Raw genomic sequence first — 25,123 nt, forward strand, 5'->3', positions numbered from 1 at the left:
ACCGAGTCAGCACTACGTGCTTTAAAGATGGCGGCGTGTATGAGTGCTGGATCTGATGTTTTTATTAGCCTGAAGTTTGTCATTTGAAGTGCTGTATTAAGCAAGCTGTGCACGTCAGTCTTTAATATATCGTGTATGAGACTCGGGCTCCGGTCGTTCAAATGTCCGAGGGCAGATAGATAGACGGGAATGTGATAGCTCACTGCGCTCAGACAGGTTGAGTTGTGTTGGTGGCCAGTTTGACGCTAAAATTGACAGCTTTAATCAGCTAGCAGTTCACATACTCCGAGAGGACATCGTGCACGAAACTCAGCAAATGTGACCTTCTGTCTGGCCAATAACATCCTACTAGTCAGATCCATCACGTTCATATCTGCTCTGGTCATATGTTTAGAAAGTAAGATTAGCTGCTTTCTTTACATTGTTAGCAGGTGATCTGCCAGTCACTGAATGCTGCTAGTTACACTAACTTACATCTTTGCAGATACATATATTGTGTGTTAGTGCAGTTTGCATTGCTTTTATTCACTTTGAAAAGCACTTCCAGCATTTTCAAACCTATAATGAACGAGTAGTTTTGACTGGTGGTCTTTCTGTCTTAAACAGAAGGGGAGTCAAACCCTGAATGGTTATAGTTACATTTCTCTGGTTTTCATCTATTTCCCGGTAGTATAATGCTCTCCCGAGCTGTAAGGAAATCTCTCTCCTATGGAAATGCAGTATTGGCGGGTTTCTCTGGCAGCTATTATTGCAGTCGTGTGTGTTTTCATCAGACCGCCGTGTGTAAAGTTGCTTCGCAAGCTGAATGTGCCTTCAGACCTGCGAAAGTGGCTGTTGTGACTAAAACCACACGATATGAGTTCGAGCAGCAGAGATATCGCTATGCGGGACTGTCGGAGGAGGACCTCAAACAGCTGGTAAGCAGATACTAATCGAGAGGTGAATAAACCTCTTTATCACATCTCATTCAGCACCATTTTAATCCGTTACAGTGCCTTTAAAGGGACAGCTCATATTTCTCGTAGACATATTTTCTATGAAGAATGTGTCTGCTTTTTCGTTTTTTTTTTACTTGATTGTGAGATAACTTTTATTATAGAAAGAACTTTAACTTTGTAAACAAGATAATTTTACCTAAACATTTTTACCAAACCAATCGTTTTATATTAACACTTTACTCTACAGAACACTTCTGTTAATATTTTACTTTTGTTTTCAACTCAAAATATTGTCTTCTCACTAGCAAGCGCAATGGACATAAAGGTATAGTTCACTTAAAAATTATTTCCTGTTATTTTACTCACCCTCTGGTGATCAAAGATGACTTTTTTCTTCAGTAGAACATTAAAGAAGTTTTTATTCACAGCCTGGTCAAACAGTTCTCAGCACATATGTGAATGTATTCTGATTGCACACCAGTAGATTTCGGTGACGAAAGTATGCAAGTTTGTGACTTATTTAATTTAATTTAATAAAAAAGAATCCCCATTTACTGCCATTATGTGGATCACCAAGGACCACAGATTCAGTTGAAACTTTCCTTTAAAGGACATATATGATAAAAATCATCTCTTGAAAGCTGTTTGGACAGAAATGTGTGCAGGTTTAGTGTGTCCACAGTCATATTGGAGTAATATAAACGCATTAAGTCTCTTTATTTTTAATTTCCTGACTTTGAAATAGGATCCAAATCCTTCCCATTTTGAGGCCCACCACAACATGACGTAGGAGTGCAGTTTACCCGCGCCCCAATGGATTAACAGCCATATATGTCTCTGTAGTAATGCGTATAATCATATCAACAAGACAGGACGTGCGCAAAGCAACCAAGATTAAAAGATCTGTTCAGCTCGCTGTGATCATCAATCATCGTCAAATGTGATCAAGAATGAATTTTACAAGTTTAAAATGTTTTTAAAACAGTGCATGTTTGTAAAGAATTACAGCAATTTTACCATCTTTATCTTCACAGCCGCATGACAGTATAATTAGAAAAAGGACGATTCAGACCCGGCTTGTGGATGTTAAATCAGGGTTATTTTGTACATTAACATAGAGGTTTGTCCATACAGCATACGGCCGCCATTTTAAACAACGAAATCGAGGCTGTGTTGGGAATAAACCAGGAAGTATCGCCTGAGTCACACAGGAATATACCTGGCTCTATATCTTCTCAGCGAAGAGAAAGTGACACAAATTTATCATTTCACTGCCTTTCAAGTGACCTGAAGGTCCATTCTGAATGAATAGTGAAAATAAATGTTCAGCTTAAGGAAGTGGCACTAGTTAGCTAACTTTTTCTTTCCGGAACACATGTTTTAGATGCCATTTGTCATACTCAAGTTAATATACTGATTCTTTAAAAAGGTCCATTTCCCGTTAACATTTAAGGAACTGTTGATGGCGTTCTTAAACACCACTGATTTGCCATAGTGTTCACGTGCTCAACAGAAATGACTGTGATTGGCCGTGAAGGTCGTCAGCTCACTGCACTTCACTGATGTTTACCGAGGGCAAACACAGACAAGCGATCCGCTTGATGAATCGACTGATCTTTACGGCTTTAAAACGATCCAGTGTTCATGCAGCTATGTTTGCAATCTGTGAAGAGCGGTGAACTGATGACCTTCACGGCCAATCGCAGCCGTTTCTGTTGAGCACTGGTGAAAACTATGGCAAATCAGCTGTTTAAGAACACACTCAGCTGTGCTTAAATGTTAGCAGGAAATAACAATTTTTTTAAACTTAAGTACCGGACAATACCATTACAGACAACATGAGGGTGTGCTACAGAAGACTGCATTGTTTTAATACTCACCGGGTTATATACTGTAGGCTGAAGCAGAGTAGTGTCCTCGCAGTATTTACCTGGTGCAATGAACCGAAGTCTAGGAGGACACTTAAGCATATTACTCTTACAGAGATTGTGATGTTGTTTGATGCCTAATATGGTTTTAATTGTTTAAATTAAACTTAACTGAATGATATAAAAGTGATGTTCACAGCATATTTGCATTTTGAAATCATGGCAACAGCTGGAGGTTTGGGTTCACAGCATGTTGTTGCCATTTGTACAGTGCTGATCTTATCCTTCCCGGTTTCTTCCCTCCGCAGCCTCGCTTTCATTCTTTATAATGGCGACTGCGTGAAATAAGCATATTAACTCCTCAACAAATACATCAAATAATCACTGGGAAAGTTCTTACTGTAATGTTTCTCACAAACGTTACGTAAGATCCGCTTCCTTCATGTATGTCACTGTGCTGTTTGTCTGACGCAAACAAGACGGAGACTGAAACACTCTGACAGGCACATGGGAACAGTGGGTGGGGAGAACTAGCATTAAAGGCACAGGCAACAAAAACAGCTACACTGTTTTCAGAGCAGGTCATTTCAATATTCTGACAGGTTTAATAAATAATCTGATGGGTGTTTTGAGCTGAAACTTTACAGACACATTCTGGAGACACTAAAGGCTTATCTTAAATCTTTAAAAAAATGGGTCAAATAAGTGACCTTTTAATATTCTACTAAAGAAAAAAGGTCACCTACATCACCTACATCATGCATGACCTCTGGCGGGTGATTAAATAAATAAAAATGTTTAAGTGAACTATCCCTTCGAGTATTTAACAATAGGTATTTAACAATCCTTTCAGTTACTACAAACAATACCTGCCGCATACTTGAAAACAGTTCTAACAGATTCTAACATACTTCGATACAAAAAGATGATGTTCATATTTATTTGTAAGAATCAATACACAGCTTATAAAATTCTGTCTTCTGCTTGCTATCACAGCTTGCTCTAAAAGGATCGAGTTACAGTGGGCTTCTGGAGAGGCACAATATACACACCTTCAATGTTGGACATATTGTGGAAAGTCTACAGTAAGATGAACCCCCCAAATCTCAGTTATTTCAAGTATTTGGCATAATTTTCCAGTATTGACAAGACCTTAATTCTGTGTAGAAAACAGGGGATTGAGGTGCGTGTTGTAAAAAGAGGAGAGTATGATGAGGAGACGGTACGATGGGCCGATGCCATCATCTCTGCTGGAGGTGAAGCTTGCTTTTTTACATTTGATATTATAACAGTTTAATTTTGAAAGATGGTACTTACAGGACTTAATAGATGTACAGTGGAAATCAACATTAGAGAGCGATTTATGAACGCTTGTTTTTTGAGAAATCTCATAATCTTCATTGTTAATATTTTTAGTTGTGCCTCTCTATACTTATATACAGTCAAGCCCGAAATTAATCATACACCTGAGGTATGAATGATTTCAGGCTTGACTGTATAATGTAAAATATAGTTTTCACTCCTTGTATGTTTGCATATATTACCACTTTAATAACTTTTAACTTTATGGAGAACACAGTGATTGTAAGACAACTAAAATTTGTCTTACAATCACTACAGCAGTGAGAAAGAAGTAGAAAGTATACAAATTGTAAAAATATAACATACAAAGTGCTTTAAATGACAGTAACATCACTAATTTTACAACCTCTTTGAGGGTAGTCTAGGGTAAAAGGAATATCATTTAAAGGTGTTTCAACTTTACCATGTAATGTTGGAAGCAAAAGACATGGACAACACAAATGCCAACAAAAGTGATTTAATGTACAAAAGTAAAAACCATAGAAATGCCCATATATATATATATATATATATATATATATATATATATATATATATATATATATATATATATATATATATATATATATATATATATATTTATTTATATTTATTTATATATATATATATATATATATATATATATATATATATATATATATATATATACACACACACACACACACACAATTTTTTTGTGTGTGGGCTTTTATATATATATATATATATATATATATATATATATATATATATATATACGCACACAGACATACACACAAAGAAATATTTACAATAACGATAAAATTATACAATAAAGTTGCAAGTAAAAAAAAGTATCAAACTAAATATTAGAAGAACTTAGGAGTAAGAGATGATAGTGAAGTCAAACAAAAGAAAGAAATATAACAAAACAATTCCAACTCATGAATAACCTCTTACCTCGCTAGAAACATATGCAAATAAAAGAAAAGTCTTCAGTATCTTGTGCTGTATTTTTCCCCATACACAACTGTAGATTAAATAAAAAAACAAAACAAGCCGTTCACCTCTTACCTGGTGTCTAACAATAAATTTCTTACGTGTTTGCAAGAAGTCATACGACTTTTATATATAACCCATCGCCCAATTATGATAGACCAGTCTCCTGACCCATCAACTGTTAGGTTGCGAAGGCGAACCTAACAGAAGTGACAGGCATGGAGAGGGAGAGTAGGAACGGTTGAAAAAAATACAACCAACATACGACTGCGGCCGTAACACTAGTTTCTAACATCACTAGTGTCTCACAGGACATTACTTGTCACCAAGGAATTTAAAAAGAGATTTATCAGGTTTAGATTAGGACTCTGGGCTGCCATTTTATTCTTTCAGCATTCAGATAAGCACCGTTGAATGAATCTCATGTTGCTGAAGGAGCCTTTTAACATTTGCAGTCATGTAGCTCATTAAGTTTTACATATTGTGCTTTAGAATACAGTTGAAATCAGAATTATTAGCCGCCCTGAATTATAAGCCCCCCTGTTTATTTTCCCCCCAATTTCTGTTTAACGGAGAGAAGATTTTTTTTAACACGTTTCGAATCCTAATAGTTTTAATAACTAATTTCTAATAACTGATTTATTTTATCTTTGCCAAGATGACAGTAAAAATTATTTGACTAGATATTTTTCAAGACACTTCTATACAGCTTAAAGTGGCTTAACTAGGTTAATTAGGTTAACTAGGCAGGTTAGGGTAATGAGGCAAGTTATTGTATGATGATGGTTTGTTCTGTACATCGAAAAAAATATAGCCTAAATGGGCTAATAATTTTGACCTTAAAATGGCTTTTAAAAATTTAAAAACTGCTTTTACTCTAGCTGAAATAAAACAAAAGACTTTCTCCAGAAGAAAAAATATTATCCGACATACTGTGAAAATGTCCTTGTTCTGTTAAACGTTAATTGGGAAACATTTTTAAAAAGAAAAAAAAAATCAAAGGGGGGCTAATAATTCTGATTTCAACTGTATATGTACCTTATAAAATACACCTTTAAAAACTACACCTTTTCTTATGTTAGGATAACTTTAGATTGGACAAAGCAGTGAGCTCTGATTTTGATCTCCACTGTATCTTTGTTTCTAACAGACTGCTTTATTTCATAGGTGATGGCACCATGCTGCTAGTTGCTAGTAAAGTGTATGATAAGAGCAAACCTGTATTGGGTGTCAATACAGACCCAGAGAGGTAAAAAAAAAAATCCAGCATCTAGTAGTGACTGAGTTTCTTATTTATTTTTTTTTGTATGAATATGTAATGTTACCTGTGTTTTGTGTGTGAAGGTCGGAGGGTCACCTGTGTTTGCCCGTCCGCTACACACACGCCTTTTCTGAGGCCTTGCAGAAACTCAGGAAGGGAGATTTCAGGTGGCTGCTGCTTATTTACTCTTGCTTATTGTCCACAGTAATCCAATTTGCAGTGTAATCCTATTTGCAGTTGTTTTTCTGCACACCTCTTGCAAATGTTCTTTACTAAATGCCTTCTGGTGTGAAGTGCTATTTCATAGAAATCTTAATATAAATAAATGTCCTGTTAATAAGTTTGAGATGCATTTACCTTATGGGATTGCTGATGCTGCTAGCTAATAACTATTAATAAATTATTCGACGGATATGTATCCATGTGTGTATTTATTTATATATGTTTGTATCAGCAAAAAAAATAAATTACATTGTTTTATAACAAAATTCATATACATTTATTAAGAGACCATTCAAGTAGTGAGAATTGTCAGTTTTTCTAGTTATGTGTTTTAGTATTTTTGAAAATAATTCCTTATTCTTTTCCTCAAATTTCAAATAAAAATATAGATTTTACTTTAAAAAAAATACTGAAATTGACAGTTAGTCACTTTTTAAAATGTATTATGATAGAAAGTCAGGGTTATTCCACCCAATATTGAAATCCTGAACTTTTTTTAGGGTTAACATTGCTCCTGTTTTGTCTAAAAATGAAAAGAACGGTGTCTGAAAACACAAAGCTGAAATGTGATTTATTAAAAATACTAATTTAATCATCAAACTCTGGTTCTAAATACTCCTAAATAAATGTATGGTAAAAAAGCTCCATTATTGGGTCTTCTATAAGTCAAGATAAAGTGTGTGTTAGTCATTATGTTTGCTCAGACAAGTATGAAATTCAACAGAACACATTCTAATCACTGAAACCCAAATTAAAGCTGTATTTTGCTTTTATTGTTTTCTCTTTTATTTTCCTTGATCTACTCCCTCTATGTTTTCCCCTTCTCTTTTTTAAAAAGTGACTATCTCCTCTAGGTGGCAGTGGCGTCAGCGTATCCGCATGCATCTGGAGGGCACCGGCATCAATCCCACTCCAGTGGACCTTCATGAACTGCAGCTGAGTCTTCAACAGCACAGCAAAGCCCACCGAATCAGCACAGGCACCCAGAGCAGTATGAGACCACCACACACACACACACACACACAATACATCACAAATTCCAGACAGAAATGTCCCGCTACATGGTTTTTTACACCATATTTATGGGTAATGCAATAAGGAGATGTTGAGGGACATAAAGGGATAGTTCACCCAAAGAATAAATTCAGGTATTTTTTTACTGATGTTTTAGCCTAGTGGTTAGCGCTAACACATGGTGCAGTTCGAATCCCGAGTTCGAATCCTGGCTTGAGGACATTTGCCATCCCTACCCCCTCTGTCTCTCCCACTTCGCTTCCTGTCTGAAATACTGTCCTATCCACTTAATAAAGGCAAAAGTGCAAAAATAAATCTTAAAAAATAAATAAATAAATAAAATAAATAACTCAGAGATGCAATAATGAAATATTTTGCAAACAAAATGTTTTTAATGTAGAAAATGGTTAATATTATATTTTAATAAAATAATGCAAAAGGAAGTTACTTAATAAATTAGTGAAGCTTTTGTAAATGAAATGTGTTCTGTTGCAGAAAATAGATCATATAAATGAATAAAACAATGTGTTTTTATACTAATTTTATGACGAAAATAAAAATTGAATGAGATGTTAAAATTACTGAATATAAATACAATATTTCAATATTATGTTACAGCGATGAGTGAGTTTTCATGTAATGCAGTTTTTGATTTTGGTTCAATTGTGCTTAATTAGAAGTGGAAGTGGTGTTAGTGAGGCCAGCCCCAGTAAAGGTGAAGGGGACACTATACTGTCAGTAGGCACCATTTTTTGGATGAGACGTAAATCCATGACTCTCTGTGATCATTAAAAAATCCCATGGCACTTCTGTCCTGGCCAAAGGCCTTCAAGTGGCCCCTTATGATAATGGCCTCCCAATCATCCCCATCCACCAAACTGGCTCTATCACTGTCTCTTCACTCCACCAATAGCTGGTGTGTGGTGAGCGCACTGGTACTGTTGTCCTGTGGCTGCCGTCATATCATCCAAGTGGATGCTGCACACTGGTGGTGGTGTGGAGAGACCCCCCTCATGATTGTGAAGCGCATTGGGTGTATGGCCATACACAATAAAATGCACTATATAAATGCAAATTATAATACATTACATTAATTATATTCAAAAATTCAATTAATGAAAAAATGTGACATTTTGCTGTGTATTATTATTATTTTTATTATTATTATTATTATTATTTTTATTATTATTATTATTATTATTATTATAAGTAGGCCCACACGGAATCTGCACATGCAGAAATCTGCAGATTTTTAGCCCATCATTAAGTCCAAGTATTTACTTTAGAAAATGTGTGTAAATTTATATTTATTTAAATTAATTTTACTAATATTATTATGGTATAATAATAGTAATATTAAAATGTTGATATAGCATTTAGTCTTTATTTCTAAATTTTAATTTAATTTATTTGTCTTGTTAAATTTCTTCAATATTTAAACATTTTATTGATTTGTATTTTATTTTAGGGCTGCCAAGGTTAATGCACCTGTTACTACTTTATTTGGATTTAGCCTGTAGTCAATTTCCAAGCCAAAATGTCCAAGTAAAAAATGACAAGTTTATTTGATGTATTTGCGGTGGAGTCTGTTCAAGCCTTTCTGATATGAAGAGTCACTGACACCATGCAGCCATGGTGATCATAGCGGTTAAGAATTACATAGTGGTTTTACTGGTCTTTATTTTGAACATGCTCTGTTTTAACAATGTTTTAAATTAAAAAAAATAATTATTGAGGTTCGGCTGATCACAGAGACTTGTAACACATTTTAATGCCAGTTTCTTTGAAAAATAAGTTCTGTGGACAAGTGTATACATGTTATTATGGAGACATGGCATCTGTCAATCAATTCAGGTGTTTAGAGAGGAAAACTGCACTCCTACATCATGTTGCGGTGTGCCTGAAAATCACTGGGATTTGGGTCCTATTTTAACGTCAGGAAATTTTAAAAAAGAAACTTGTTGTGTTTCTATCACCCCAATATGACTGAGGACACACCATACCTGCACACAGTTCTGTCCAAACAGCTTACAAAAGTTGATTTTCATCTTAGGCTTTTAAAGTTAAGGAATGTTTGTTTTACTTTTAAAGTATACAACACTCTGATTACCATCTTGCGAAACAGCACAGAAATCATACTGCTATTATTGTTTTCGTATCAGGCACTCCCCACGACAGTCCCGAAGCGCCTCATTTACTGCCAGTCCGTGGGCTCAATGAGATCTTCATTGGCGAGTCTCTGTCCTCCAGGTAATACAATCCATGCCTGTCCACTTTTGTGTGTGCTTTAACACTCTTCCTCCAACCATCGCTCACATCAGCACTGTCAACTCCTCCTCACTCCATGCATCCCCCATCTGCCCTTACTTGTGGATTTCTGTCTGCCACAGGTTGAAGTATAAATCCTTCAAACCCCATCTTACCCTCTCGCTTCATAGGGCTTCATACTATGAAATCTCCATTGATGACGGGCCGTGGGAAAAACAGAAGAGCTCAGGCCTCAGCATTTGCACTGGAACTGGATCCAAAGCCTGGTAAGCTGAAGCGTCGCTTTGCTGATTTTCTCAATATGAAATCTGAGTTGTCAGATCATTTGTGTTTCTTTTATCCAGGTCTTACAATATTAATAAGCTGGTGGAGCAGGCAGTGGAGGATGTACTCAGAATAGGTTAGAAACTCACAAATACAGATCGTCACCTTGGAATCATGGGTTTATCTTTGTTCTCAATGATTTTGAGATATTGAGCTTCAAAGTTTTTGCATTCCATTCAGCAAACAATATGTGTTTAACAGTTCTCTTTAACATGTCAGAAACTCTAAATGTACTCTAAATATACATTATCAAAATTCTCTTCAATTTGCAAGTTGGAGTAAAACAAACAGGGTAAATGCAGATAAAACACTCTAATTCTGAAGTCATTTCCACTTGGAATTATAAGGTTTTATCTGGCAGATCATTAATTGAAGCATTACTTTTCAAGAAATTCAAGCAGTCTGCTATATAAATTGACGTTGTAACAATATGATGATGCTTGAGAAAGTAAATTTTAGTTTTCTATTACATTTATTTAATGTTTTAGGATGAATATTTTTTTTTTCTTGTTTGAATAAAGCAAGCAAGGCTGTGCTAAATATTTTGTCCAGTGCAGATGTTAATTTTATATAACTAACATGTTAATATTTATTTAATTAAATGCTTTATGGGAATTGTATTAATAAAATTATATGCCCCATGACCTAAATGAAGTGTTTGCCCTTCAAGGCTTAATATTAAATTTAAAGACTTTTAAAAGAAAACAGACAATGAGCAAATGAGCTGTTTAACAAACACAGAAACATGTTTCACTGACTGTATACAGTTGAAGTCTAAATTATTAGCCCCCCTGTTTATTTTTTCCCCAATTTCTGTTTAACGGAGAGACTATTTTTTTTCAACACATTTCTAAACATGATAGTTTTAATAACTCATCTCTTTCATTCAGTCATTCATTTATTCTTTTTTTTTTCGGCTTAGTCCCTTTATTAATCTGGGGTCGCCGCTGTGGAATTGACTGCCAACTTATCCAGCATTTGTTTTTCGCAGCGGATGCCCTTTCAGCCGCAACCCATTCACACACACTCATACACTATGGACAATTTTAGCTTTTAGCCCAATTCACCTGTACCGCATGTCTTTGGACTGTGGGTTAAACCGGAGCACCTGGAGGAAACTCACGCAAACTCCACACAGAGACGCCAACTAACCCAGCCGAGGCTTGAACCAGCGACCTTCTTGCTCTGAGGCGACAGCACTACCTACTGCGTCACTGTGTCACCTAACTCATCTCTAATAACTGATTTATTTTATCTTTGCCATGATGACAGTAAATAATATTTTACTAGATATTTTTCAAGACACATCTATACAGCTTAAAGTGACATTTAAAGGCTTAACTAGGTTAATTAGGTTAACTAGGCCGGTTAGGGTAATTAGTCAAGTTATTGTATAATGATGGTTTGTTCTGTAGATTATCGTAAAAAAATTAGCTTAAAGGAGCTAATAATTTTGACCTTAAATTGGCTTTTAAATATTAAAAACAGCAGTAAATAAAACTAACAAGGCTTTCTACAGATAAAAAAAAATATTATTAGACATGCTGTGAAAATTTCCTTACTGTTAAACATCATTGGGGAAATTCAAAGGAAGCCTAATAATTCAGCTGTATACACAACTGAACACAACTGTATACACAAATAAATATTTCAAATTTAATACATTACATTTTTAATAACTGTTTCTTTTACAACATTGTAAAATTTAACTTTTCATATCAATGCTTGTTAAAAAATGCTTGTTAATCATCACATTGACACACCTTTTCACTTTCAGGTTTCTTCTCAATTTTCAGAAAGAGCTTTATAGAGCCAAGCTAGAGTTGACTTTATAGATAAAACTTTTTCGTTTTATTTTATATAAAAAGTCTTAAAATGTAAACGACTTACTTAAAAAAAACACACCACATAATGTAAGTAAGTTGACATTAAATAAGAATGTGTGAATAACTCTATTTTGATAAAAATGTCAGAACCATATGATTCTAAGGTGACGAAATTGCAAATAAAACAAACTCTATGAAATGGCATGAAATCTGACAGCCCTGTATCTTTTTTTTTTTAATTTTTTAGCTAAAACAAAGACTGGTTTGGAGGTGCCTCTAAACCGGGAGTTCGTTGAGAGTGGTTAGTTCTCTATTACTATATATTATATTATACATACATACATAGAATTGTGGGTACATTTTAAGATTGTGCAGGTTTATAATTCACAGCAAGCTGATTCCATTTATATGTAAAAAAAAAAAAAAAACTGTACAAAAGCACGCACATCTCTCTAAATTGTGTGCTCAGCCAAAACCGCAAAAAGTGCAAAAAAATGTCAATCGAAGGCGGCAACACCAAGGCTCCAAAAATACAAATTTATTAAATTAAAAAGGCTGACACAGAGCGTGTAACGTTTCGAGCCTCCCGGCTCTTCATCAGACAAAAATGTATATGTAAAATAGTGCAAAATGACTCAATGTGATACACTCTCAGAAAAAAATGGTACAATGTTGTACCAAATAAGATACAAACCCTTATTACTGGGGCAGTACCTTTTTATTGAACAGAATTGTACATTAAGACAAAGAAACACATTTGTACCATTGCAGTTTGTACCTTTTAGGACATGATTTGTACCATGGGACACCAAAATGTACCTTTGTTTTTTAAAACCTGCTGACACAATATTTTACAATCATCAAAGGTACAAATCTGATCCATGAAGGCACCACTACAGTGACAAGACACTTTGTACCCTAACAGTGTTGAATGTGTTTCTTCAAGAACTTTTTAAATGCATTTTGCTTTATCCAAAATGTGTCAATTTATTTTCAGTAAATATAAAGCTTCAAATACATTTTTAAATAATGTTTTTTTAAGTTTATTTTTGTGTAGATGCACTTTTTCCCTTTACAATCAAGAGTAACAAATACTTCAACATAAATCAAAAGATCTTTTTTGCTAAAAATTTCACAACACTTCACAGAAATGTTACAGAAACTCATTCTCCCATGTACAATATAAAACATCTTTTCTCCAATTTTCACACAACACCTTTGTAATCACTTAAAAGTTCTTAAAGTTTTCAAATATAAATAGAATGTAAAAGTATTGTAACGAGATATGACCAATGTTTAATTCATTTTGCAATAAAAAAATGTCTGCATGGATACTTTGCATATGCAGGACTTTTGCCAGCTCATGTGCATATTGAAAAGCAAACGCCAAAAGGTGCAGATATCAATGAAATTGTATTTATCAGAAAAAGCTCATCACATTTATTAAAACTGCCTTGAATGTTTAGTTTAGAATAAATGTGTTTCTTAAAACATTTGCTTTCAAATGATGCATGTTTTAATATGGAGATCATTCATAAAATCACTTTGCCTTTCCAGTCATATTTATTTTCATAGATATTGTAATAAAGGAGTTGTCAAACACTTTTGTATCTTATGAGAACAATTGTGTACCCTCATTTCAGTTGTACCATATAAGGTACAGAACAGTATCATAAGAGGTCTTTTCTGTACCATATAATGTACAACTTTTAGAAAGGTACAAAACTGTTCCTTAAGGAATATTATTTGTACCACCGTGTACCTTTTTTTCTGAGAGTGTAGAGAACAACTAACTGTTATTTAACTAATGTTAAACATTTAAAACCACTGACAGAGGGGATCGAAACATTTTCAACCATTTTGTTCTTTAGCTTAAGATGCTAACCTCAAACCAGATATGTTTTAATGTAAAATAATGCAAAATCATTTAATGTAAACATTTGATTCTATTAGTAATTGTTGTTTTAACTTAATGGAAAACTTTTTAAATCACTGACAAAGGTAATCGTAACAGAGGTGACATTTTCCACCATTTTGTGCTTTAGCTCAAGATGCTAACCTCTGTTTTTAATGTAAAATAATGCAAAATGATCGTCCAAGTGTACTTTTGATTCTGTTACTAACTGTTGTTTAACTTGATGTTAAACTTTTAAAACCTTTGACAGAGGTGATCGTAAGAGAAGTAATATTTTTTACTTTAGCTTTAGCAAGATGCTAACCTCAAGCCAGATATTATGTCCAAAATCAGTTTTTTATGTAATTTCATCATCTTGTTGCTTTAATAAGTTGAATGTGAGATTCACTGAAATGTCACAGTAACAGAGTTAACAGTAAAGTATTCTGCACAAATGAATAAAAGAAGAAGAATCTCCAATGCCTTCCTAAGTTTTTCGTCAGAGGAAGTGAAATCACTTTGAACAAGTTACATGCTTTTTCTGTCAGTGCTTTGAGGATTGTCATGTAGGGATGAATATTAAATGTTTTTATTACTGAAATTATGAATAATACAAAAATCAGATGTTTCCTGCAAGTGTTTATATAACTTAGAAATGTTAATGATCAAAAAAAGATTAAAATTAGACTTCAATATTTAATGATAATTGAAGCTGAAAATATGAATCAGGAGGCAGAGGCAGTCAAATAAAGGTATAGTTGTTCATATGTTCAAGACAAACAGTCTCTAAATACACATACAAGCATTATTTTTACAAATAAGTTGATATAATTACCTATTATTCAAAACTGTCTCATAAAATTGTAGTTTTTCGGAAAAAATAATAGGTTTATTTTGGAGACTCAAAATGTTCCCGCAATTCTAGAATCCCTCATATGCAGTTGCTACATTATTCATTATTTATTCTTTTTTTGTGTGTGTGTTTAGTAACAGACACGTACAATGAGTCTCTAATCTTCAGCCCAGAGGAAGACAAACTGTTCTTCAGTGTGAGAGAGCCCATAGTCAACAGAGTATTCTCCAACAGCCGACAAAGAGGCTTTGCCAAAAAGTAAGTTTTTTTTTTTTTTAATTATTTGTAAAAAAAAAAAAATTGTTATTGTCTTTCCAGATCTGTTATAATATTACAAAATGTTCACATCTGGTGTAAACATGACATAAAAGAAGATCAAATTGATAACATTTCTGCTATTATTATACCAGAGTATCACTGTTACGCTGTTAAAGGGGCCCATTATGATTTTTTTTCTCATTATTTTTTAAGATCTAGGGTGTCGCCAGAATGTTGCTATGGCCCTGTTTACACTGTCAGGTCTTGATGACCAATTCTGATTTGTTGCTTATATCAGACTTGTTTTTTTGCCTGTCCGTTTACATGTTCTGTTAAATGTGACCTATATCCAATTAATGTGTTTACTTGCCATACAATTTACGACGTCGCGCATAAAGGTGGGTTCTAGCATCTGTGCCACACCAGCCACAATGGAAGAAATTGTCTTGCAAATTATACGGAGATCACCCAACTTTTAAAAAAAAAATTTGAGGCGGAGGAGGGCTGTCATCACAGCTTGCGCCTATGGTTTTTATATGGTGTCCTCCACCATTCAGAGGATTTTGTGGGTATGAGAGAGATCTCAGGTCTAGTGGGAGCAATTTTGTGGCGACTGACCTCTTTCCTCCTCTGTTGTTGTTGTTTACCGTGTCGGCATCTCCACACATGTTCATCCTTCTACGTCATTAAAAAGTGGAGAAGTGCCACATAGTCACAAGTTTAATGATGTACAAAATGGAAATCCGATATGCCTGTTAACATGATTGTCCCATATCTGATTTATTTCCACATGAAGGATGCCTGAAACCAATCTCTGAATATCCGAATGCTTGCGGTTTTTTTTTCGTGTTTACACAGTCATAGAACCGATCCGATCTGTTACATGAGCAAAAAATCGGAATTGGGTCGCATTTAACTGGCAGTGTAAACGGGGCCTAAGTTTCAGCTTAAAATACTCTACAGATAATTTGTTACACCAATTTTTATGTGATGCAAAACTTGCTTGTGTGTCATTTTAAGTGCAAATGAGCAATTATTTCCCACCCCCTTTACAGCTTGTGTCTTGGACTCAAGACAAATGATCTATTTGGTTTTGATCATCCTGTCTAGCATGCTTATGTAACAGTGCAGTTGATCGTTGTCACCAAAATGCATTTTAAAGCCTTAAGTTTAAACCGCTGATATACTCTTCACAAAGAAAAGATGGCTATAATAATATATACATCACAAAGATATTAAACTAAAGTTCCCTTTAGCATCTTATTGGTCATAACTGAAAATTTCCAGCATGTTTGAAAACATTTTCGGCATTTAAAGTTGTATTTTGTATTTCTAATTACAGTGAGCGGAATAATCATAACATTTTCAAAATTTGGGTTTGGGTCAAATTGTTGTTGATTTAGAGCCTCATTTAATAAATATGAATGTTAAACCTTATTTTGTTATGATATTTGTAAAGGCTTTTAAAATGCTAACATGAATGCTTGTTTTGGACAGAGTTTGCGTTCGCTCGAGATGCTGGGATGCCTGCATGGTAGTAGACGGTGGAACGTCCTTCGAGTTTAACGACGGTGCCATTGCTACAATCAGCTTAAACGAGGAGGACCTGCTGCGAACTGTCATTCTTGATTAAATCCTGTGATTCATCAAACTGTTGCTTGACAAGCTTGAATATATTTATTGAGGAACGAACTGTCATCAAAGCCAGACTTTGAGATGAACAGCGAGGTTTGAGTATGAAGTGTACATAAAATCACACTTCCATAGTCTATGATTACAGCTTTCAGGAATAAACACATCTTTCCTAGATACACCACCATTAGATTGTCACCATATCAGTGTTTGGTGCATTCAAACAGCCCAGAAATACCCAATTATTGAACTGTGGCTTTTGTTAATATTTTGAATTCAGTTTGAGATGATGGTTTATTATACTTTTGGGTCAATCATGCACAGAAGTATTGGTTAACGCTTTTTGATGGTCTGTTTGAATATTAGTAGACTGTCTGCTTAATATCTGTTGATTCTGCTCCATCAACAGACATTTAACTGACTATAAGAAACTTTGCAAGTACATGTCAACTTACACTAACCCTAACAGTCTACTGATAATCTGTTGAGAATTAGTTGCAATGACACTTAAATTCAACAAACATACCATCAAACTAAGGAGTGACTGAAGTGTTTTGTTGGTGTAGAAATGAATGTTACTGAAGTTGTTATTTAAAAACATTTTATTTCTGAGAATAGAGCTTGAATTGAGTCAAACTCTGCTCCATCAGGTCAAGGTATACTGCAAAAGAGGCTCAAAATATGGCACAATTTTGTAAAACATTGGTGCTTTTTAAAATTGTCTGCATTATGCAATCTACCACAACATTTATACATGTCGGAGAGTAACATCTGAAGTGTTAACAGACCACAATGCGATGAATTTAACACTGAACAAGATTTTCACATGACTTTAAATAAAAAGCAATACATTTATTTACAATTCAGACGATGTAAACAGCTCATAAAAATACAACTATGTTGTACAAAAATTCAAGTCTTCGATATTAAAACTGGTCAGAGAAATGGAAGAGATTCACAATATTTCCTCCTCTATGAAACAGCTGCTGTAATGCTTTCACAGAACTCAATTCAGGAACAGTATAAAAAGCATAAAACCTTTTTCTTAATACTAAACTAGTCCTTTGATAATCCTAGAGTAAAACTGGAAACATTCTGGATTTCAAAATGATTTGTACCAAACATTGCAAGATAAAACATCTAGCAATCTTGTTCTCTGTTCATACCTTATTTTATAAACAAGATCACCATTCAATTCAAGATTGTCAGGATCTCCAACACAATTGTCACGTTCACAATATAAAAGGACAGGAAATAACAGTGATGTTTGAGACGTTTCTTTAAAATCACAATTGTAATTGGGCGCAAGGAGAGAGATCTGGACTATTATTAAAAGACAACACAGTTTGGTTTCCCTTGTAATGATGTTGGATTAAAAGCATTAATGTTTGTAGACGAGTCTGCAGTGCATTCCCCACAGTGTGCGGTCTTTCCGTGAGGACGAGGTGGGACGTGCCACAGTGGAGAACGGCTGCGTGTTGATCTGGATGTGCGGCAGGCTTTTACAGAGAATGGGAAGGTAACTGTCCTGAATGAGGCCGAACACCTCCAGGGTCTGCAGATTCAGAAACTTTTCAAAGTCGCTGGATAAGGGAAAAACAAAAGATTATTTAGTGTTTGCTTTAAGAGAGAAATATATTGATATACACACACACGCGTGCCCGCAGTAGGGGTGTAAGTAGGATGAATATCATTAATGTCTGAAACAAAATGTCATTGTGTTTGTTCATGAAGTGAACTTTCGCTTTCAGATTTGAAAACCTGCTGTCTGAGAGTGAAATTGTTTTTATTAAAAAATTTAATAAATACTAAGGAATCACCTTTAAAAATTATCACAATTAAGTGCTTAGCAAGGGGCATTACTGCTAATAATAAAAAACAAAAACTGCTGAATATATGTACAGTAGGAAATTAACAAAATATATTCAAGCAACCTGTTCTCTACTTAATATCCTAATGATTTTTGGCATAATAGGAAAATTTGCCCAGTCCATTTTGGGCTATCGTCAAAAATATAGCCATGCAACATAAAACCTTTGGATTTGTGCTCCAGGGTCACATATGGTGAATTAGATTGGCTGTTTCAGACTGTTGCCTTGAGACTGATAATGAGAACACACAATGACTCGTCCTGTGCAAGACACTGGTCAGTCAAGTTATCTACTAACAGTCATTGGTGTAGTGCATGTAGCATTGATGGTGAACATGCTACAGCAGCAAAGCTTCTTGATTATTACACCAGAACGAGAAAATAATTCCAAGCCATACTGACTTAGAAAACAAGCTTTAAACAGGGCAATTATTGAAACTATTTTTATAGCTTGTGGTCTAATACAATTTAATGATCTATGCTTTGCTAAGCTAAGCTAAAAATGCCTCTGCCAGACCCAGTGATCTGCTGAACGAATGAGAGTTGCAAAATGAGCCTATATCTGCAAAAAAAGGGTGGAGTGTTCCTTTAACTGGCTCAAAATCTTAATGCATAGCTGGTTAGGCCTATTATGATAAGGAATTGTTGTTGTGCAATATATTGTCACAGAAATTGTTGCAATAAGCAATATTATTGTCATTTTAAGACTATTTTATGCCACTGATTTTATAATGACTATTTAAACAGCACAATAATGCAAATGGAACAAACACTTTAAATTATGGAATCTAAATAATCTTAAATTATGGAATCTAAATAATCTTAAGAATGAGAAGAATTTTCATGTTAAAAAGATAAATGTCCTTAAGTGTCCTATTAGGTAAATGTCTAATTGTAAACTTTGACACCAGTGAGATAGGATGTAAATGTCATTGTAAAAAGGCTTTAATGTTATTTGTGGATTTGTTAATAAACAGCAAGGGCAAAAATCGAGGTCATCCCCAAGTAATGCCGCAGTCACACTAGAGTTTAAGCGTGCAAAATTCTGTCATAAGGTGCTGCAAAAAGGGAGCAATTCCTCCCTCTTTTAAATTTCTGTTCAGAGAGGTCATGTTTTGATCTTCGTTTGGTCCCACACAATCAAGTGATGCGATTTCGCAGGTCAGAGTTCACAAAGCTTGAACTTTGCAACGCAGAGAACTGCGAAACTTGATGCACAAACTTGGATTTCCGGTCTGACGCATTCGCGTGCTTATGAATGGAAGTCTATGGGGAGAAAAGTCCAGTGTGACCGCAGCTTTATGCATGACATATTGATTATTGTGACAAGCCTATAGCTGTTTAGATGATTGATACATTTAGATGGAAAACAAAAAGTAGCAAGATTCCAATAACAGCATTGCATATTGGCCAAGGTAAATTAACAATAAACAGCATAACAATTCAATCCATGAAGTAGCTTCTAAAAAGTGGTTTAGTGAACCATATGTGGCTCTGTTAATAAATTTAATTAGACATATTACAGGGAATGCTTTAACTAAATAAGGAGCTCTATGCACTTGAGCATTAAAAGGCAACAATTAACAAATATAACCCAAACCACCTTATTCAAATTAGATTTTCTTGCTATATTAAATCAACAAAATTGTGGAAAAAAATGCATATTTTAGACTCAATTTAAATATAAAAAAGGTTTCAAATTTAGTCTTTTAAAACTGTTCAACCAATATTGATCACCTAAAATGAGAATATATAAAACTAGGAGTTTCAAGTCGAGCTTTGGCCATGCAGCAGTAAAAGCAATAGTTCACCCAAAAATGAAAAATCCTCATTTACTCAACTTCAAGAGTTTCTAAAGTTCTATACATTTCTGTCTTCAGTTGAACACAAAACAAGATATCCTGAAGACTGCTGGAAAAAAAGCAGCCATTGAAATCCATAGTAGGAAAGACTATGGAGGTCAATGATTTTTTTTCTTCAGTATCTCTTCCCTTGTGTTTAACAGAAAAAAGAATCACAAACAAGTTTGAGGATGAGAAAATGAAAGAAATTTCATTTTAGTATGTACTATATCTTTAAAACAACTCTGTATTTGTTGAGAATTGAAAAACCAGTGCTGAACATTTCAATGTCTAGCACTACGCCCTTATTTACAGACATATGACAATATTTGTATTTGTGAACTGAACATTTCTTACATGAGAGAAGCTGGGTGGATCTGATAACAACGGCTCAGTCCCAGATGTCTGAGTGAGGAAAGCTGCTGCAGGACAGGAAAACTGTCCGTCGTCACAAGCACACTGTCACTGTAACGAGAGAAAGCATCACTCCGGTAAACAACTGCAGTTTACAATCAGGTTTCTGGTCAGACTTCCAAATCATCAACTCACCTTAAATCTAGGTCTGTGATGTTTGGACATCTTTTTACTATAGCTTTGACATCTGGAACACAAAAAAAAAAAAAAACATTAAAAAAAGCAAAAAAGTTATTTTATGCTTGAACAAAAAAATAATAAATTGCATCAAGCTGAAGCTCCACGCTTTCCTCACCTTCCATTGTGAGGTTTTGTCTATAACCACTGATGTTCAGCTGAGAGACGCTTGAGGGAATGTTGCTGGCAATGGCTTGAATATGAAGATTGCTGAAGTCACACCACGACACGTTCATTTCTTCAATTCTGGGATGAAAAACAGGAGGTTGTGCACTTGTATGCATGATGCAGATATAATGTCAATAAAATTGTCTATATTAAGAAGCTTATTATACATATTAAGAACATTCGGCTTTATTGCTACTCAAGTACCCAGATCATTTTAATCTGTCTATATTAATCTTATATTTGAAAACTAAAACATTAGATGCAAGTGCTTTTATTCCTAATACCATATGTGCAAAGGTTAGCCCCTTTCACACATACAGACCTTTTCGGAAAATTACCGGCAATTTTCCGGAAAGGTTGTATGTGTGAACAGGCCCTTTTTAAAAATACCGGTAAATTCGTTGTGGCTATTTTCCAGAAAGAGAAGTTGTAAGATTACCGGTAATTTGCCGGAATGCTGCGCTGTGTGAATGCAGAAGGAAGATTGCCGGAAAGAGCGCGTCCACGTCTAGAACGTGCTGACGTGAGACACCTGCTTTAGCCAATAAGAACAGTCAGACGCATTCACGTGCGCGCGGTTCATTAGAATAAAAGCCTTTGAATATTTTTCCAGACACCTTTAGCTGCTAGATGTTGGTCAGATAACGTTTCTATGTTCCTTCTTAATGCTAACTGTGTAAATAATTATCGATAAAATGTTTATGATAACCCATTGTTTGTTTGTTTACCTTCAAGCTTAGCCTGTGCCCATGAGCGCCCATAGCGCCAGCACACACACATATCATGAACATCTCGACATGCGAAAGTGATCCTCTTTGTTTTCATTGGAGTTGTACTCAATACTAATCCATCCAAAGAGTTTGTAATGTAGTCAAATGTTTACAAACACAAGCGCAGCCGTTTAGAGGTCATTTCTAGTTAATGATGTCAGAATTTACCGGCATTTTGCGATGTATGTGTATGCTCTTTTCCGGAAAAATTCCGTAACGTCCTCGCCTGTGTGAACAGCGCTTTTTTGAATTTACCGGTAAAGTCGTTATCACTGTGTGAAAGGGGCTGTTGTGTAGCCTATACCGCTGAAAGGAAATAACGATTTAAAAAAAATAATTTTTATAAGAGTTGCATTTATAAGAGTTACCCTCAGAAAAGAAATCTGATCATGAGGCATGCGAGAATTTACAACTCCTGTTTTTACTGTTTTTTTATTTATTAAAGATTTTCTGACCATAAGACCTTTAAAAATGATCTTTACAGGCCCTATATTTTCAATCGTTTACACCAGTTAATCTTACCGAGTGCAAGCTGTCAGCATCTCAGTCAGAGATTCAGGGGAGAAGCCAGAACAGCCACATAAATTCAGCCGGATAATCTCAGGATTTTGAGCGAGAGAACTGCAAGAAAGCAAAATACAAGTTTAATCTAAATACAAGTCACAACTTATGAAATGTGTCATTTGTACAAAACCACAAACAGAATATAAAAGCAATGGCTTAGCAGATATTCTAATGCTGCAAAACTTTTAGGGCCCGTTTATATCTGGCCACATCTTGCATCTTACCTGATTTGGCAACATAAATGTGTCAGAAACAAATACGATTCTTATCTTCAAATCCTGCGTTATATGCACATTTAACCCAAATGTAACAAATTTAATTTACATTGACTAAAGCATCAGTAAAATTTCAGCTATTCCTTTTAATCAGCATACAAAAGGTTTTAAATGTAGGCTACAGGGGGCTTTGTAGTTCGCTTGTGTACTAATGAAACATCACACTGGCTGGTACACAATTACACTCATTACAGGCTAAATGAAACACCTAATTTCGTCTTAGAGGTTCGTACAAGGCCAAATTTATTTTAATTTTACATTATTATAACCTACTCTCCCAAAATCAAAACACTTTGCCTTAGTAAATAAAGGAAACGTTTCATTTTTCCATAAATATTGTCTATGTTTCTCTACACGTGATGTGTTTGTTGTCAATGTTGCATTCTGATATGATTTTAACTATCTAATTCGTTATTAAACAATTAATAACTGGTCACTGCTCAAAAATATAGTGAAACATTTAAAATAATTGTTAATTTCTTACATATGAAATTAAATGTGGTCTCAACACCCAGATGCATTTACATCCGTTCAGTTTCATCTACAATGAGTCTCAAAACAACTTTAGCAGGTTTCATAGTCAAATTTTAGACTTTTTTTTTTAAATAATAATTTTTAAAGAAATATCAGACTTATAAAATCAAGGATTTTAATAATGATAATGGATTTAAAAGATTTTTATTCCCCTCATCATTTTTAGCCACATATTTTGAAAACTGTATCAAAACAAGCAAACTCTAATTTTATACAACTTTATCGTTTCTTTAAAAAAATAATGACAGGTTATAAAAACTATAATAAAGCATATATAGTCTATCCAGGTCAGTGTCTTCACCAGGTATTTATAAAAACATGAAGAGCTTTTAAACAAATGTTATTGCAAGGAAGATAGTTAAATGGTAAATAGTTCATAAATAAAACATTTAATAAAAGGGTTTAATGAGATGCATTATTGATGATTGTATGGGTGTCAGCTTGATTGGATTGCTTTAATTTGAGCATAGGAAAATCAAGACCCATAAGACGTATATTTTGGTAAATTTAAAACCCCAGACACCCTGTCCTGAAGTGATTTGAGCAATTAGAATTATATCCATTTTAGATGCATTTTGGAGGTCCCTTACAACCACCTCTTTCACAACTAGATAGCTATAGGATTCAAAAATGTATAAATGAAAAAATAAAATAATACACAAAATGGGGAAACAGTTGTAAATAGCACCTTGGACTTGCAGTTGAAAACAGCACGTTGGGACTCCACACATGAAAACTGCTGTTAAATTACTTGAAAAAAATCAATTTTGGTAAGATTATCCTGCCAACAGGTCACAATGCATTATGACCAAATGGCATTTAAATGATCACTTACTAAATAATGTTGTCAGAGAGCACCAATCCTTCAAGACTGAGATTCTGAAGATGTTTGCAGCGTGACAGGACGTCTTCAAGAACAGACGTCTCTACTGTACAGTTTGAGAAATCCAGATGCTGGACACGAAGACTCCTGCAATTCAAATCATTCTTAGCACTACAAACACCTGGCATTACACAACAAGACTTATTTGTGGCAGCGTGAAAGTGTATAATACTCACGGTGTGCTTTTAAAGCTGGGCTGGCCGATGCAGGTGTGTGGACAGCGCAACCTCAGGACTCCAGCTGACAGAACCTGACCAAGCTCAGCATCCAGCTGAGCCTTTCCCACCAGATCCACACTGTGCCATAGAGACTCATCAAACCTGCAAACATAGACAACTGACCATCAGAATTTCTCTCACAGGTCTTGGAGGTCAGACTTCTAATGCTCTCTATGACCCTGTTTTCACCTAGTATTAGGATGTGCTTCAGTAATAAACTAAAACACATCAATGTTTCCAGAGATAGTGTTTTTTTTGTGTGTTTTTATTGGCATGCTAGTTTCTATAGCTATTTTTATGATGTAAAAAAATTATACTGCAGATATAGATTAGATTAAAGCTTTTACAATTTACTGCATTTGGATAAACTGTTAAAAACTGCTTCAAAAGAATTAAGCAAAATAAATTCCTCACAGCATTAAAGCCAAAAATATCTAATTGCTTGTGGAGGTGCTAAAACATACGTAAAAGAGAGTAAATCAAAGATATATAGTAGATATCTGTGACAATAGCTTAGATAAAAATAATCTATTAAAACACACACACACACACACACACACACACACACACACACACACACACACACACACACACACACACACACACACACACACACACACACACAAAAACTATGAAAAAAGCTTGATAAAACAGGGTTTCTGCAGGTTTTGCAGAGTTAAATTTAAGACGTTAAGACATTTAAGACCATTATGAATTAAATGTTAGACTCAT

General features: G+C 34.7%; 3 protein-coding genes across 8 annotated transcripts in view; 1 reads left to right on the forward strand and 2 right to left on the reverse strand.

Annotated features, from left to right (window-relative positions):
• Positions 1-17,627, forward strand: nadk2 (NAD kinase 2, mitochondrial). Of its 4 annotated transcripts, none has more exons than XM_087299577.1 (13): positions 1-397; positions 671-917; positions 3,803-3,891; positions 3,974-4,062; positions 6,293-6,374; positions 6,470-6,553; positions 7,463-7,599; positions 9,785-9,872; positions 10,013-10,156; positions 10,235-10,290; positions 12,288-12,341; positions 14,922-15,045; positions 16,543-17,627. In XM_087299577.1, exons 1-13 carry the CDS (start codon positions 387-389, stop codon positions 16,676-16,678), a joined length of 1,341 nt encoding a protein of 446 aa, XP_087155703.1. In that variant the 5' UTR covers positions 1-386; the 3' UTR covers positions 16,679-17,627. The 4 variants fall into 4 exon arrangements, with proteins under 4 accessions (XP_087155703.1, XP_087155705.1, XP_087155706.1 ...); NM_001003465.2 differs by having other exon boundaries at positions 25-397; positions 10,061-10,156; positions 16,543-16,865; XM_087299579.1 differs by lacking the exon at positions 12,288-12,341.
• Positions 1-25,123, reverse strand: part of LOC147838831 (odorant receptor 131-2-like) — a 1,093,102-nt gene that overhangs the window by 768,871 nt on the left and 299,108 nt on the right. The gene's annotated exons all lie outside the window — the stretch shown is intronic.
• skp2 (S-phase kinase-associated protein 2, E3 ubiquitin protein ligase) overlaps positions 17,262-25,123 on the reverse strand; it is a 10,867-nt gene continuing 3,005 nt past the window's right edge. For both annotated transcript variants that reach the window (NM_001082837.2, XM_087300085.1), the window contains exons 4-10: positions 24,350-24,493; positions 24,126-24,260; positions 22,440-22,538; positions 21,098-21,225; positions 20,938-20,989; positions 20,746-20,853; positions 17,262-18,260 (exon numbers count right to left, since the gene is read on the reverse strand). In NM_001082837.2, coding sequence (NP_001076306.1) covers positions 18,059-18,260; positions 20,746-20,853; positions 20,938-20,989; positions 21,098-21,225; positions 22,440-22,538; positions 24,126-24,260; positions 24,350-24,493 — 868 coding nt within the window. In that variant the 3' untranslated portion in view covers positions 17,262-18,058. The remainder of the gene's footprint in view (positions 18,261-20,745; positions 20,854-20,937; positions 20,990-21,097; positions 21,226-22,439; positions 22,539-24,125; positions 24,261-24,349; positions 24,494-25,123) is intronic.

This window comes from Danio rerio, chromosome 21 (assembly GCF_052040795.2).
Source record: "Danio rerio strain M-AB ecotype USA chromosome 21, GRCz13ab, whole genome shotgun sequence".
Taxonomy (NCBI): Eukaryota; Metazoa; Chordata; class Actinopteri; order Cypriniformes; family Danionidae; genus Danio; species Danio rerio.